The 16,323-nt window shown below is 41.2% G+C and overlaps 1 protein-coding gene across 1 annotated transcript in view; it reads left to right on the top strand.

The window, feature by feature from the left end:
• Positions 1-16,323, top strand: part of TRPC7 (transient receptor potential cation channel subfamily C member 7) — a 73,995-nt gene that overhangs the window by 46,953 nt on the left and 10,719 nt on the right. The window contains exons 5-7 of the mRNA XM_088536963.1: positions 2,463-2,679; positions 7,467-7,700; positions 9,266-9,530. Of these exons, the coding sequence (XP_088393089.1) occupies positions 2,463-2,679; positions 7,467-7,700; positions 9,266-9,530 (716 nt within the window). The remainder of the gene's footprint in view (positions 1-2,462; positions 2,680-7,466; positions 7,701-9,265; positions 9,531-16,323) is intronic.

Here is a 16,323-nt window from a genome sequence, read left to right as displayed (position 1 = left end):
TCCAGAGTTCCAGTTGGCACAGACCTTGCACTTATTGACCACTGGAACTTCATTTGTTCACTCCACTTAAATACATACCCCTACCTTCTCACTCGAGATATTTTCCTCTCCAGTTAATCAACATATGATTTCTAACATGATATTCTTCATGCCATGAGCATAATAATAAAAATAATAATAGCTTTAAAGTTGTTTCTATCACTATTTGTTCCTATCTCTTGGATTGAAGACAAATTTGCATTTGGACATTTTTATTTCACTATCACACTTTATATATTTTCTTTTTGACATGTCTGTGTGATTTAATATTTTCCAATAATACAGATAGGATATTAATTCATGAAATAAACTGTTCTCCTAAGAATACTCACACTTGTACTCCTGCAAACCTGTTTTGATTAAACATAATATTTTGATTTAATAAAACAATTGAGAAAGTGATACATCCAAGCAGTTATACACCTTGAATTTAACTTTATCAGATTGCTTTAAAAATATGGTGTTGTCATAAGGCATTAAGCTGACTGAAGCAATTCAAGCTTCATTAATTTTTCACAGAATATTCTAGTCAACACTTTCACCTCCTGTAACACTTGGCTAAAATCGGATTTCTGAGAAGATATGAAAAACATCAGCTCAAGAAAAAAAAACAGAGGCTTTTCTCAGTAATAAAAGGGATAAAGCATTGATGTAACACTGAATAAATGCAAACTTCTGTTAAATTAGTAGATAATTAAGTGAAATTATCCATATAATTCTGGAACAGTCAGCATTATTTCTCTGGTAACCCGTGCTGTACAAGTTTAACCTCAGCTCTCTATTTTTTAGATTTCTATAGGCAAGAGAAAATGCCTAGTTATTTGAAGGGAATTCATGGCTCCCAGGAGAACACTTTTTCCTTTTGAGTGAACTCAGACTAGAAATGAGCCTTCGGTAGACTGCAAATGCTTCTTCCTAAAACCTTCCCAGTAATGACCCCATGCCCATAGTTATGTTGCTTTACTTCTCTATGAGTTCTCTTGGCCAGGTCATATGGGGAGGGTATCTGAGGCCATTATCATGTGGGACTTCCCTTCTATCATAACATTTTTCAAACACCTATCACTCCATCAAACCTGTGCTAGAAATACAAGGATCTGTACTATAAAATATATATCTAGTCAACACCAGTCATAAGAACTTCCGAAAATTTACACCACACCAAGATGTACAGTACCCCTATCACTGAAGAGAAAGTCGGTGTCACAGATGATGGGAATATTTTTAACACTCTTGATCTGAAGAAAGCCTTGCATCCACCCTGGCATTCACAGACAAAACTAAGGAAACACAGACTCCAATTCAGTGAATATCTACCTGTAGAAATATTTCCTCACTGACTTCATTGAGATATAAACATGTTACTAAGGCTTCAAGAGTAAATGAGATTTTTTCCATTTTCATTTCTGAAAAGTCTTACTGGGATTTAGAAACATGCAAATTTTCCAGTAGGTTTTTCCATTCTGTCAATCTCATAAAGAATTTATTTGACATTTTAAAAATTCAGAGAAGAAAAATAGATAAGAAGCAGAATCATAAAGCTTGAATTAAATTTCTGTTAGACCTAAAGACCCTGGCATAACTATGCCCTGGTTTTAAAATATTTACTGCTGTGTAATGACTAGAAACCTGGGCCCCTTAGAAATGGGCTTTGAACAAAGCTGCTGCTGCAGATACTCAAGAGAAAAAGGAATATAACTTTTCATTCCTTTTTTCATATCTCCTATGAAAATTTATGATCAAGTCAGAAGATAGACATATCATCAAGGGAGATTAATCAATGAGTAATAAAAACCAAAAAAAAAAAATCCCATACACATTGAATCAGATTTTGAGGAAAAGGCTCATATGGAACTGCATTCTTCTTGATGAGTATTGTGTCCAGTGCCATGCATGCTGGTGCCTGCATTCATAAAGAAAGCAGCTAGGTCTGACATACATGGAGAAATATTTTCTTAGGTCACGGAAAATATGAAATGAGATGCTATTGAAATTAATTAGCAAGCAATACTTTTCAACAAGGAACAAATATTAATTATAGTGAAGAGATCTTGGCTCAGGTCACTGCTACTCCACTTGGCTTATTGTATTGAAGTCAAGCCCTGGGTTCTAATCAGAGCATCTCACACCTTTGTAGTAATTATAGTAGAACAGAAACCATAGTGGTGCCGTATAAGATACTAACATGCATAGAAAATTATCCAAAAGGCATAATTTGTAATGCAGTTCATAAGAGCTGCTAGTAGCAAAGAACAACTTGAACGAACCCAGGTTGTTTCATGATCTATAATTAATGTCCGAAGTTTCTGCTAAAATTTAAATAATTTCCGCTTTGGGCAAGTTGTTAAAAATTTTACAGGAAAAATCTTGCAGGGAATGGATAAGAAAAAAATATCTTATTTCCTGTGTATGTTTCATTTCAGCTGGGACGGACCCTCCGAAGTCCTTTTATGAAGTTTGTGGCACATGCAGTTTCTTTTACAATCTTCCTTGGACTCTTAGTAGTGAATGCTTCAGACCGGTTTGAAGGAGTAAAAAATCTTCCCAATGAGACTATCACGGATCATCCTAAACAAATATTTAGAGTAAAAACAACCCAGTTCTCATGGACAGAATTGCTGATCATGAAGTGGGTGTTGGGTAAGTAAAACCCAAATGTTCTTTAGTCCTCCAGAGATGTTCAGAATGACTGGGAATAACTGTAGTTTTATAGGTGGTGATATGTCAAAGAAAAAAAAACCCATGGGTCTAAATTTTGGATTGATGGAAGTGTTTTGATTGATTTAAGCAAGAACACTTGGTTACTGCTTTTGAAAATACTCAATTATGCTTCGCAAATTCCCACTTTCCAGGTTTCTCACTTCCTGTGATGAATGCTATAGATGCTGCCTGCTTGCCTCAGTTTAATCATTGTATCTTAAAGAAGGGAGTGCATTCATAGGAAATTGTTGTTTCTCCATAGGATATAACTCCTTTCAAGTCCATCTAAAGTAGGTAGGAAAAATATGTCCACCGCGACATGGATGACTAACCTGTCTTAGACTGCAATAGGATTTACTGCCCTGGGATCCTACTGTAACTTACTGAATCTCATTTTCCTCATCTGCAAAATGTGTGTACTGTCATTTACTTTTTTGTAAAGCAGCATGAGACCTAGTGGTGAAAAGCGCTAAGTAAAAGATGGATTTTTTGAAATCCACAGTAGAAAATTATTGCTGGTGAGATGACAGCACAGTGCTCAATTCTTTCAAAAGAAATGAAGATCTCTGAAAATTATAAAGTACTGTTTCAGTTGAATGAGTTCTGCTAAGCACAGAAGTATGTCAGAGGCACAAGTCAAACTGCCAAGGAGTTTAAGGCAAATTGAGACGTATGCCTTTTCCTGTAGACACGTTTTATTCCTGGCAGGTCTGCCACCTCGAACCACTGATCTAAACAAGCTTAGAAGGATTTATTGGGAAATTGAGCTGATCAGCTCTACAGAAACTTTATCTACCTTTGCTGCATCTATTTTTACTCATCACCATGATTTGGGTTCTTTTCTTGCAGCAAGTCAAATAATGGTTTCACGAGTGCTGATGGCATTAAAGCCCACTGAAAAATAGGGTATGGCTGGTCTGCCTGATGACCTGCTGGCCACTCTTTCTTTGTTCCCTGTCCTTGCAATAAGCAGAATCCTATACAGGATATTAGGCAAGAAAAAAAAAAACCTGAATAGATGCCAGACTAGATTGAGTAAGCCTATAAGATACATTTTTAAAATGATATTAAAGCAGCTGGGACAAGATGATTAGATTTTAGACCAGGTATTATGTTCTCATAGACAGTAGGTATCTTCCTGCCTGGGTGAGTTCCTGAGAGATGAAGGAGAAAACATTTCATTTAAAATGAAGGTTTTCAGTTTTCCGGGAGAAGAAAGGTGATTCATTGTACAGGCTTCCGAATATAATGAGATTTTCTAATGACTGCCTACATCAGCACTGACAAGTACTCTCTGGCCATGTTACCTCTCTCCCTACCTGCTGCTTCAAATATTGTTTCGGCATCAGTAAAGTGAAAGTTTGGTGCCTGCAGCCTGCTGAGAGCTGGCTCAGGGCTTGGGCACTTGCTGGGCCCTGCATGTAACCCAGAATTTTAAGGGCTATAAAAGGAGAATGGAAAATGAATTGCCCAGCCTTTGAGTGGAAAAAAAATTAAATCACTGGTATCTATACTAAAGTGCAAATATAAACAAATAAGAGCAAACACTCTTAGAGAGATGTCACAAGCAAAGTTACAAAGACAAGCTTTCGCAAAAATAGAGAGGTGAGTATATGCTGTGCATATGTTAAAAACAGTGAATCTAGCATTATGTACTAAATCTACACATCTGTATTAAGCTTGCATGGCAACATCTGCAACTGATAGTTTCAGACTTGACTGGGTAGGTGTGCTGCCTATATTCTTGCTCATAGCACAATCAAAAAGAACAGTTTTACTTATTCTTGGCTTGGAAATCCCTTTTTTTTCGGTTTCCGTATCTTCTCTTTTCTTCTTCATATTGTGGCAGCAATGATGAATGGTGATGACACACGACTCCTTTTGACTCAGAGTCAACCATTCCTGAGTAATTAGTTTACGGGTCCCTGGTCTTAGTTCGTTTTTGGGGGAGAAGATGGATTGTCTGAGTTATCTGGCTGTCAATCGTAAAATTAAGAGCCACGTTCAGAATAGCTTTATTTGAGGATAACGTGATACTTGAACAGTGTGCTGTGGCCTGGCGTGAGCACAGCCTGTGATAGCACTGCCTGCAATTAATCTTGCTACAGATGTAAAGCCCGAGCCACATGCACATCACACAGAAAGGCCGGGATTTTCTGCACGAGTGCCGTGGCCAGAAACGCACACTGGAAGCAGAGAAGTTTCATCTGGAGAGACACAATTCCTGCTGCAAAAACAGCTGAGGCAGCTGGTGAGCTTGAGGGGACGCAGTCAGAGCACAACTGTCACAGTTAATCTGACAGCCTTTGGCGGCTCGGGGAAGGCTCAAAGTCATCTCACTAACATCAGCGGCTTGTGATTTATGTATTAGGCCAGAGGATATAAAAATCTGACAAACCAGTCCCTTGTGTGTGCAGGTGGTGAACAGTTCTTGCGTTCTCCCATCTTCCTTCCCAACCCGCTCTGCCTGTGACCGACTCTTGTCCCTGCTAAAGCCGGAAGCGCCCATCAAGGTTGCATTTCTGATCTTTCTTCTCTCCATATCCCTACCTTTCGGGCATCCAGAGGCAGGAAACAGCTTCTTCCAGAGCCTATAGGTCACACAGTCGTTGGAGACAACCTCAAAAACAGGACAGCGAAATATAAACAAATCCCTGCAAGCCTGTTCTGCCCTTATCTTGTGTTGGTCCTCATTATTTCCTTTCGGATATCTCATCCTGTATCCTGTCTTCCAAATTTAGCTGCTTTCTTTCTATATAGTACTTTTACTTGAGGAGATGCTTTGAGTTACTCTCTCACAGTGCATCTACAATCACCCAGCAGTACTGACCACATAATTGCTGTAACTCTTCTGCATGTCTTGAATAGACATTTTTCCATATAGATGGATAAAAAATGATTGTCACATAGTTGGCAAAAAGAACGATGTAAATTATAGGCCAATAATGTAATACTTTCACTGAGTGATCATAATATTAGTCAGTCTACTCAGATTTAGACTTTTCCTACTTCATTAATCTATGATTTTGGTACATTAAGTGACTTAGATTACAAATAAATTTGGGTGGGAGAGTTAATATTTAAACCAGGAAAGACATTTATGGGCCTCTGTGAATGAGTGATCTGCTTGGCAATGCCTTGTACATCGTAGTTCTTCAAGCGCTTTAGTACTTTTTACACAATATGGACTCATAATACATTGGGCTAATGCCTCCTACCTATTTCTTTTGGGATTTTTTTTTTAAACTAGAATTGTATTTCTTTAATATTTCATCCTCGTGCTGGGACAGTACCTGAGAAACCAATTCTTCCATCTCTCCCTTTGGCTATTTATTATTAAATTTTACTGCTTGTGAATGACGGCTGAGGGATAAAGTTCTTGCTTTAACACAGCCAAACACTTACAGATTTTAGCAGAGGAGCTGCCTGAGTGCCACGCTGTACAGCAGTGAGAGGGGTCCCTTTGCAAGCAAACCCTTTACCTTGGCATCATATATGAGACAGAGGTCCAAGGTGTATAAAGAGGTGGCCAAAGACCTTCCCCAGAAGACAGTTCTCCAGTTCCTGATATGACCCACTAGCGGTGTCTTCACACCAGGTGTCACGGGGACTTTAGCTTTTCTTTTTCTTACAAAGCCTTCCCAGTGCAGGATGACTGACAGGTTAGCAGTTCTTTATTCCTCCACCCTCCGGCTAGATTCACCGTGACTTGTTTCCTTTCTTACAACCCAACCTCCGACTATACCTCTTGGGATGCCACGTGCTTCCCAGAGTCTCTAAAGCAGACAGGCAAATACATTTTCATGCCACACCACAAAAGAGGATGAAGAAGAGTTCACAAAGAGGACAAAATCTCAGGAGGCCACTTGGAAATTGGCAGATACTGCTCCTACTTGATTAAATGTGAATTTTGCTGCTGCTATGGAAACAAGATTGGTCACCTAGAGATGTGGTTGCAATCTGGACAGAGTTCAGGAAATATTTCTATTTATCAGTAGGTTAAGCATTCCCATCTTTTAGCTATCCAGAAAAAATATTTTGGCTCTGGAGCTCTACTATGACTGAAAGTAGAGCATGGTGGTAAATCTGACTTGAGCTCTCAGCTCCTCTCTGCCCAACGAGTTCACCTCTCTTCCCCAGCACTCCCAGGGCAGAACACAAATATCAGCATTTTTGAATTGTCTTGGTTTGGCATTTAGGTTTATCTGTAAGTCTGTTGTTAGTAGGATCAATTCGGACTGAAGTCAATATTTTCAAAGTGATAGATTATATTTAAATATGTGGAAATTTGTTATACCTAATAAACAAAACTTTATAGAAAACATCTGCAAGGGCAGAAATTCAGTCTTTCCTTTTCTCTGATTATATTGGTCCCCTGTATTTTTCAACTTTTCCAAGAATATGCAAGTTTTCCTAATGTGTTCAGTGTTTCTGAACCATGCTTTCTCTGTAATCACCAGAACTCAACGTTACTGTTGAGTCAGACAGTAAACCTTTGAAAATGCTAACTCATACGCTCAACAGGATATACCAAACTAAGGTTTTGAATTGTTTTTAAGATGATAAAAGCATTCTCTGGAGAGGCCATTGGAATTGAAGAGTGGGTGTGCCAACATAAGATTATTGGGTTTGTCTTACAATTCACTCTTAGCCACAGGGTGGGCTAAGGGTGACTATAGAAAACAGCTTTCATATTTGCTACTTCGTGTGCTCTGATCTTCCCGCAGGCATGATATGGTCAGAGTGCAAGGAGATCTGGGAAGAGGGTCCGCGCGAATATGTCCTGCACCTCTGGAACCTGCTGGACTTCGGGATGCTGTCTATCTTCGTGGCATCATTCACAGCCAGGTTCATGGCCTTCCTCAAGGCAACTGAAGCACAACAGTACGTAGATCAGTACGTTCAAGATGATGACCTCAATAATGCCACCCTCCCCCCTGAAGTTGCTTATTTTACTTATGGTAAGATGCTTTTTGCTGTTAATTCTTCCTGTTCTTGCAGACTAATGCATGGTAGTGCTGAAAAGCAGCAGCTTTGCTTTTTTCTGCCTTCTTTGAAGCTTTTGCGAACTAAAGCAAATTATTCCTCACATATCTAGCCATTCCAGCCATCTTCATAAGCAGCTAGAGAGGAACTGATATATGAGCCTGATTATGTCTACTGAGGCTACATTCAGGTCTATCGAATACTGGCAAAATAGCTGAAGAAACAAATAATCATGAATGAGAGTGAGCAGAATTTGATTTAAATGACAGATGAATGAAGCATCTTGGTTTTCCAGATGTGAGAGGGAGGAGATATGTGAACAAATATAGAAACTAGAATTGCACTTCTACCCGGCAGTTTGCTCTGCATCTGTATCATGTTCAATGCCAGGAAAATGGCAGACACAGACACAGAGTACACCCAGGAGAAGCTCCTTCTTTATGAGAGACTCTTTGTTTTGGAGAGCTTGTGTCTTCTATAAGGGATAGATTGCATTAGGAAATGCAAGTAGCAGCAGTCTTGACAACATTGTTTTTCATGGCTGAAATTCTTTTTCCTTTGCTCTGCAAACGAACGGAGCTTTGCACCGAAGTGTAGGGACTGGATTAACCACATGGCTGCCTCTGATCTGTGCTTTTCCTCTCTCTGGTTTGTTGCTGGCCCATTTTGAGTTCACCATGCAGCACTTCTCCCATAGTGCCAGAATGTCACATGCAGGCTGCTGCGTTCAGCGCGAGGATCCAGAACAAAATGTCACAACCGTATCCTACGAATTACTCCTTCCATTCCTTTTCATTTGGCTTAGTTCATTGCAAATAATAATTAAATTTAATGCTGTGCTTTAAGAGATGTTATGTTTTAGCCCTGAGTTGCAAAACCTATATCAAGAATCTCGGTTGATGCAAAAATGTTTATAATCTGTATTAATTAAAATATTCACATTTTCAGGAGATTAAATAGATGTAGGTCTGGTATCAACAAGAGCTTCTTAAAAGATATATGAGTGACCATATTACAAGAATTGGCTTTAATTTAAAGGTAACATGAAGATGGTACACTTGGTGATTATATATGCTTTATCCAAACCCCTTGTTTAGTGGTAGGTGGTAGGGTAAAGATTTCAACCTTGTTAATGTTTCCTTTCCATATACTGACACAGTGTCACATATCTAAAGCTATAGGCAAGCTCCAATTCATGTTTTCAGTGCTCCATCTCAAGAGTTTTAGATGTATGGCTCATGCAGTTGATGAAACAAAGAATGTACTTGGTTTAAAGCTATGTTGTTTATTTGTTGTGACCACTTAGGAAATTACTGTGATCTGCCTATTTCTCTCCTCATTTCCATGTGAAATATACAACTAATCCTTCTCACCCATCCTTGTAAAGCATGCAGAGGACTTCAGTGACCAATCGTTTTAAATATTTTTCCTTAGCTCCTGGACAAAAGTGAGATATAGTCTTGACAATGGGTCATTTTTCATGATAACTTCCAATTAACATTTTTTGTTACTAATACCTCATGTACATGTATTGTTTTAGCCAGGAACAAGTGGCTTCCCTCGGATCCTCAGATCATTTCAGAAGGACTGTATGCAATAGCTGTGGTACTCAGCTTCTCCCGCATTGCTTACATTCTTCCAGCCAACGAAAGCTTCGGCCCCCTCCAGATCTCTTTGGGGAGGACTGTGAAGGATATCTTCAAGTTCATGGTCATCTTCATCATGGTGTTCCTGGCCTTCATGATCGGAATGTTCAACCTTTACTCTTACTACCTTGGTGCAAAATATAACCCCGCGTTTACAACGTGAGTACCCAAGAAAAGGTGGCTTCTCTTGCAGAGCTCAATCCAATCTCGTCTGGCACAAACCCCATGGGAACACGGATAGGTTATACCCAGGCATATGGGTCGATCCCTTTTCCAAGCCCCATCCTTCCCAGACGACTTGGGCGTCCCATTCTAGCTTAGTTCTGCTCCTGCCTGCTCTGAGTATCTGCCCGACACAGCTAGAATACTGTTTGTACTGCATTGCTGCTGCAAGGTCTGTTCAGATATTCAGGATGGTGCAAAAATGCTGATATTTTGGATCCTGTAAAGGCCATGAGAGATCCTTGGCTAAAAGCAGAGAAATGCATATAGCTAGTACTTTTATATACAAAGTATAGGTCCTTTCCTGAAGCATGCTGGAGTCCTCTGTGTTTCCTCTTCCCTCCTTATAAGATATCAGCCATCTTAACCCTCCTTTCAGCAGCTTCTCCCTTCCTACTGCAGCCTGAGTTTCCCACTTTCCTTTTCAAGCCTGATCCTTTCATTTCATTAGCTTTCATCTCAGCCAGACATGAACCCACGGCACATCTGCAGGAACATGCAGGGTCTGTGTTTGCTGGGCTGGCTGCTTCTGACCTTGCACACGGGGAGAGCTATGAAACGTGGAGGCCCATATGCAAGGCAGAAGGAAAGTTGTTCTTCTGTGAGTAATTACAAAGAAGGCTGAAAGTGAATTAACTAATATATTTTACCCTCCCTCTCATTCTTATTTGCATATGGGCTTGATCTCATTGCACATAATTAATGGCAGTGGATAAGAGACTCTTAAACTTAATAACAATTCTGCCACTTGCGAATTTTCAGACATGAGACACAGTGAATTTGCTGTGGTAAGAAACAAAACTTGAATGCATGTATTTTTTCCTTCGCGTGGGTTCAGGCAGGACCTGGAAAGTTGATATAAACGTAGGCACTTTTCACCTTGTAGAGCTATGCCTAGAGTTTCTACTCCAGCTACGCAGGGAGGGCACATCAAAGCTTTGTCTGGGAAGCTTGCATCAAGCCACAAGCCCTGGCAATCAGCTCAAGGCCTGAAGGAAGGGAGATGACTAGGTCAGAAATGGTTATTTCTGAAAACCAAAGTAACTGATTAAGAACATGTTTTGTGGCATGGGCTAGAGGTATAAGGGAATTCAGCTAATGACTCAAGAGAAGCATCACAGCAGAGGCTGAACATACGACTAGTGTTTATAAAACTGCAAGGTAAAGCAAATGCAAAATAAGGAAGGATTTTCCGTATGTGTGAACTGTTTTGAGGATGCTGCTTGAGAGCGGCCACAATTACAAGGCATTGGAGCAGCAGGCCCTTGCTTGAATAATGCTTGTGCTGATGGAGAACAGCGTTTGTGGCTGCTCTACAGTAGTCAGCTGGCTCTCCAGAGCAATACCACTCTACATGAGGAAATAATTAAAAAGCATTGGCATTTGTCCTCATTCAGGGTAAACGATTGTGCTGAGCATGGCCATATGCACATAGATCAATACTAGTGAATGAATCACACCCTTTACCCCATCAGGGCAATCAGGAAGGCAGGGAGAAGCTGGCAAATGCTTCAGGAGGTTCAGGCTGATGCTATTTCCAAAGTGGGCAAGGCAAGAAGCTTTTGGAGGCAGCCCGGGAGCCCCAGCCCCAACCAGGCAGGTGACAGCCGAGCAATTCGAGTACATTCTGCAGCAGCACAGGCCATGAGGGCTTGCTGTGCAGCACGTTCATAGCAGGTTGGGTATAATTCATTCCAACATGTAGCTCAAGCCAGAAAAGCATCAGGTCTGGAGCATTGCTCTTCCCTGACACGACCCCAAAACGAGATGGGAACTTGTGGCTGTCAAATCCTAGGTACAGGGTATGAGACCTGTCTCCCACCTCTGTGCCATGAGGGTTGTATCTCAAATAACAGTACTGCGCGGTAGCGGCCCCTCTTCTGCTCCCTGACCCATCTGATGGGTAACACAACCAGGACATAAGGTTTCAGGGCAGGAGCTCTCCTGTTGCTCAGCTGCACTTGAGGGATGTGTCCCAAATGCAGGAGAATCTTTTCGCTCACATGCAGCAGCCTCCACTGAGAAATTCTCCATAAGTGACATTTGGATGTCTCGTTAGATCACCGTGCCTTGCCTTTGAGAAACGGTGGGGACTTTTCTTTCTCATTTTCCCATCTGGGAAAGAAGAGGAAAATGTGCCATAATGTTTCCACCTTACTCTGATGTAACTTTAAGGCAACTCTGCTACAGACTTGGAATGATGGAGCCTACGGCATTTACCAAATCCAGAGCAGACTGCAGCTGGCATTTGATGTGTCATTTCTCTAATGTGTCACACGATGAGCTGGGGGCTTTTCTTGTATCTCCTCTATGAGGCAATGACCTTTCCAGCTTCATTTCATTCCCCCAAGTGGCTGTTTCTTTCCAAATGCACGGGAACCAGTTTTATCACACCACCATCTATTGAGACCTGTGCCTTGTAACATCATGTTTAAATTTACTAATCAAGGCAAATATGCCTTCTAGACTTCTCCTCTAACCTCAGGATACATTATAATGGAAAGACTTATGAGGCTAGATGCAATTATGTTTATCTGTTTTCAGTAGTCAAGTAGAAGCAAATTGGATATGTGAGATGAAACTTGCCTCTTATTTGTAGAGAAGATGCCCTCGAAGGACAAGCGTTAATCAGAAGCTGGATGGAAACTGTCCCTTCTTGCCTGGTGGCGCAGGAACCATCATTTATGGTTCTCCACCATGCATCTCCAGATCATGCTGTTAGCAAACACAAGACTGTGACTCAGTAGTATCGCTGCTCTCTGGTTAATGCAGATAACACGAGTGGATCTTCCTGTGGTCACTCTCTGTTCATGGAAATGACGAGCAAACGCTGACCGAAATGGTGGCCATTCACTGAAGATTGTTCATGTGTCTGAGAGGTGCAGAGGGTGCATAGGGTCCGCCTGGGTCCTCTGGTCAGTGCTCTTCCTCCTTAGCCTCAAGTATGTACTCACTTATCCTGGAAGGACTTAATGTTGTTATGAAACAAACTTTCCTCAGATATAGATTTTCCTTTTGAAAAAGAGATTTAAAACAGACTTACTTTCTTCTAGCTAAACACAGAAGTGTGTCAAATGATCATTAACGACGAACCTTTTTGTCGTATGACAAAAATATACAGAGATCAGCATTCATCCTAAAAATCCTTCTCCAGCAAATTCTGGCTCAGGGAAGCCAGAAACCTACAGTTCCAATCTTAATAACCTAATGCCATGGATATATTTGCAGATGAACAGCTGCTCATCCTAGCAACATTTCCTTCTCTGTTTTTTTTTTTTTTTTTTTTTTTTTTTTCCCTGAACTGCCTGCTCAGTGTGGTGGGTTCCTACTGCCATTAACTTATTCATGAGGAGAAGGAAGGTTTTAGTATTAGAGCTGAATAAGTAACTAGAGCAATTGTTCTACAAATTCATCAAGGCAAAGAAAAATAATGCTTGCTTTGCTATGCTCATAACCATTTGGTGACCTCCCTGGATGCATTTCTTGGCAGACCCATTTGCAAATTCTAGACAGTGTAATTTTATAGAATGCAAGTTTTATATTCAAAAATATGACAGTCTTACTACATGATTTGAATTTTTGATATTAATTTGATATCAAAAGAACAGTTAGATTTGTGTACTAATGAGCCTGTGGCACTGAATGGATAACCTGCTCTGAATATCACATTGTATAGAGCCCATGAACGATTTGACAGGCACAGAACAACTCAGGGAAATTACTTACAATGAAAAATACATCCAAGAAAACCACCACTTCCCAGGGCAACACTTAGGCAGAGAAAGGGCTATATTTGTCCAAATATTATTGAGAAGAAATTGTTTGCTTACTACTAATGATAATAATCAGTGAATATCCACTGTGGTTTGGTTTTCACCTTCCTGTGTTTCTTTGAAAAGCATTCAGCATTCAGATTTGCTTGTGCTGCCTTTCAAAGAGCAGGCACTTAGCACCCCAGTGGCTTATGAAACGAGGCAATCACGTGGCATTTCTGTTGTTTCTGGAATTTATATGTTCCCTCTGCAACAGAAATAAAATGCAGAGTGGCTTATTTCACACTGTTAAATACAGAGATTATTTAGCTAGCCATAGTATACTTTCAAAATATTTTTTGAAGTTCTTCAGTGTCAAAAAGCAGGCAATTTTCATGACTGCTGCAGCCGTGTTTATCTGTTTATTGTATGCTGTGTATAGAACACAGCTCTTGAAACAGCCTGTAATTAAGAACATGCCAAGCAAACAAACCCGAAATGGGGGCGAGACTGATTGCATTCTTCTTGCTTTCTGCATCGCAAATCAGGCTGAAGGCCACAGCACAAGTTTTCTGCCTCCTTCTCCCCAAAGTATGAGTCATTGCTCAGTACAAATGTTACACAGAGGTTTGAAGGCTTTTTCTTTTCCTTCTCATTCCTCTTTGTCAAAATTAGATGTTTTTGCAGATTATATTCACTGCATTGATTGTTTGGCTGTGCGAAGCCTTGCCAATCAATTCAGGGGAGAACTCAGTCTGAAAGCATGCCTTAAGCTTTGTCACAGAGGAGGACACAAGCGAGAGACTGACATGAGATCATGGCCTTGCCACAATCTTTTCTTGATGAATAAATCGCTGCTGTTTATAGAAACAAGGCAAATCTGCAACTAGATGCTTAAGTATGCTCAAGCTTTCTTCCTTGATGGCTCTTTGCTTAACTTGCCCAGGACTATGGGTATTGGAAAGGGTTCTCTTGCCCAGTGTGCTGTCACCCCCCTAACAGCCATCTCTGCCTTGCTGGAGCCATCAACCCCAGCGTGACTATCTCAGTGGGACCTGGAGTCAGTCTGCCACTGTTCAGCTCCTGCTCTCGGTAGTGACCATAACCCCTGGTTTCCTCTTGTTCTTCATTTGGCCACCTTAGGAGGGGATGAAGCCACTATAGATCTTGCAAAAGGAGGGTAAATTGCACAGACAGCAATAGCAAAACTGAGATCCATGCCTGGTGCTGGAGATGGGCACCTGTGGCGTTGACACCGGAGCCTGACACTGGCCTGTGCCCGACCTTGCTGTCCCATTCCCAGCAGCCAGGACCGCATGCAGCTCGTCGTTAACTTTTCCGAGAGGGTCTGGCACGGCTCCAGAGCCAAGGTTAATGCTAGAGCTGCGGAAAAGGAGTGGAGCTGACATGCTGTATTAAAAACTGCCAGCAGGGTAGAAACTAAGGGAACCTTTCCAAATTAAAAAAGGAAGGTTAATAGCAGGGTGCTGCCGGGATCAAGGCTAGTGTTTGCAGTTTTTATTAGTTTGATATGTGACTTACTTAGATGACAGGTTTCAAAAGCAGAGGTTTCTGGTGTTATGTGTGTTCTTGAATGTTTAAGCATACGTTTAAGGGAATAAATGTTGGCTGGATTGCTGCCATGTAAGCAAAGTGTCGTGTTTTACCGTGGATGAAGGCAGAGGGCAAGAACGGTGGCATTACAGGAGAAGAAAAGGCCACAGAGCTAAAAGTGTCACTTGCTGCTGCCTGCTGTCACCAAGTCCTGCCTCATCCCATGGCTCGGTCCCTGGAAAACATCCCAGCCAGGGGTAACGCTCCCTGGAGGTGTCCACACAGAAACGATGACTCTCAGAGCAACAGATATTGAAGAGCAAACCACATTTAAAATATATATATATATATATATATATTTTCAAGCTATTTGAAATGTCCCCTGAGGTTTGCTTCCCACAAGTCAAGGCAGCTCTGCTGGCTGAGCCTGCCTCTATATTCCCTGCAGCCTCACTGCTACGTGCAAATAGAAGAAGGACACGGAGAACTGCGATGGCACCGGTTTGCTGTGGCAGCCGTGAACCGCCCGGTGCTTTCCAAGGACTGCAACCAATTTATTTTACTCTGTGCATGGTGTAATGGACACTGGAGCTGCTGCAAAGCTTATTGGTCCCTTAGGGCGTGTAGTAGTTTTGTGTCTATAATCTGTTTTTATAAACACGTTTAGCAGGATTAAGCTGCCACGCTAGTGAAAAAACATTGCATCAACGTGGCTTGCAAATGTCGCTGTTTTCTTAGAAGGTGTCAACGTCCCTCGAGGCAGAGGGCAGGTGATCAGCTGTTACCACACAAAGGCAAACTTGTTTATAAATTAAAAACTATGCAAATTGCTTCCAAAAGGATCAGGATCCCTTCTTGTCCTTCCTTTCCAGTTGTGGCTGCTCCCCTGCTGCCTTTAGCCATTTTGGCTTTGCTGAATTAGATTCTTTTCAACCTGTCACTCCAGGCTTATCCCTGCCTGCCTCATTTCTCTTTGGCTTTTTCCCCCCTCTCAATTTTGCACTGTATGCTGGTTATAATTCTGGCATAAATCAGGGCTTTTGCCTGGCCCCACCTGCATAGAAAGTGATGCCTCCCTTCTGCATTGGAAGCTCCATTATCAGGAAGCTGGACCGGCTCCTTCTTCCTTTTCCGGAATAATCTCTCCAAAGGGCAAATGGGTGAGTGAGTAGAAACACACAACTCTATAAGAAAAGCTTCCAAACACAGGTAGTCCATGGAGAAGAAACCTCTAATCTCTATAAGGACACAAAATAGAATTTGCAAATAATATGTCTGAGAAGAGCAGATGGAGCAGACAAGGGGACACTGTCACTTTCTATTATTCGTCAAAATTTTAATTTCTTTATCAGGTCAGGAAATATCGCTTGGCATGTCCCTGGGTGATGGATAATGCCTTACAATGACTGTGCCAAGACATCATA

This window comes from Tinamus guttatus, unplaced genomic scaffold (genome assembly GCF_059628265.1).
Source record: "Tinamus guttatus ecotype Peru unplaced genomic scaffold, ASM5962826v1 Tinamus_guttatus_pri_ptg000710l, whole genome shotgun sequence".
NCBI classification, from domain to species: domain Eukaryota; kingdom Metazoa; phylum Chordata; class Aves; order Tinamiformes; family Tinamidae; genus Tinamus; species Tinamus guttatus.
This window is presented reverse-complemented; position numbering and strand designations above follow the sequence as displayed.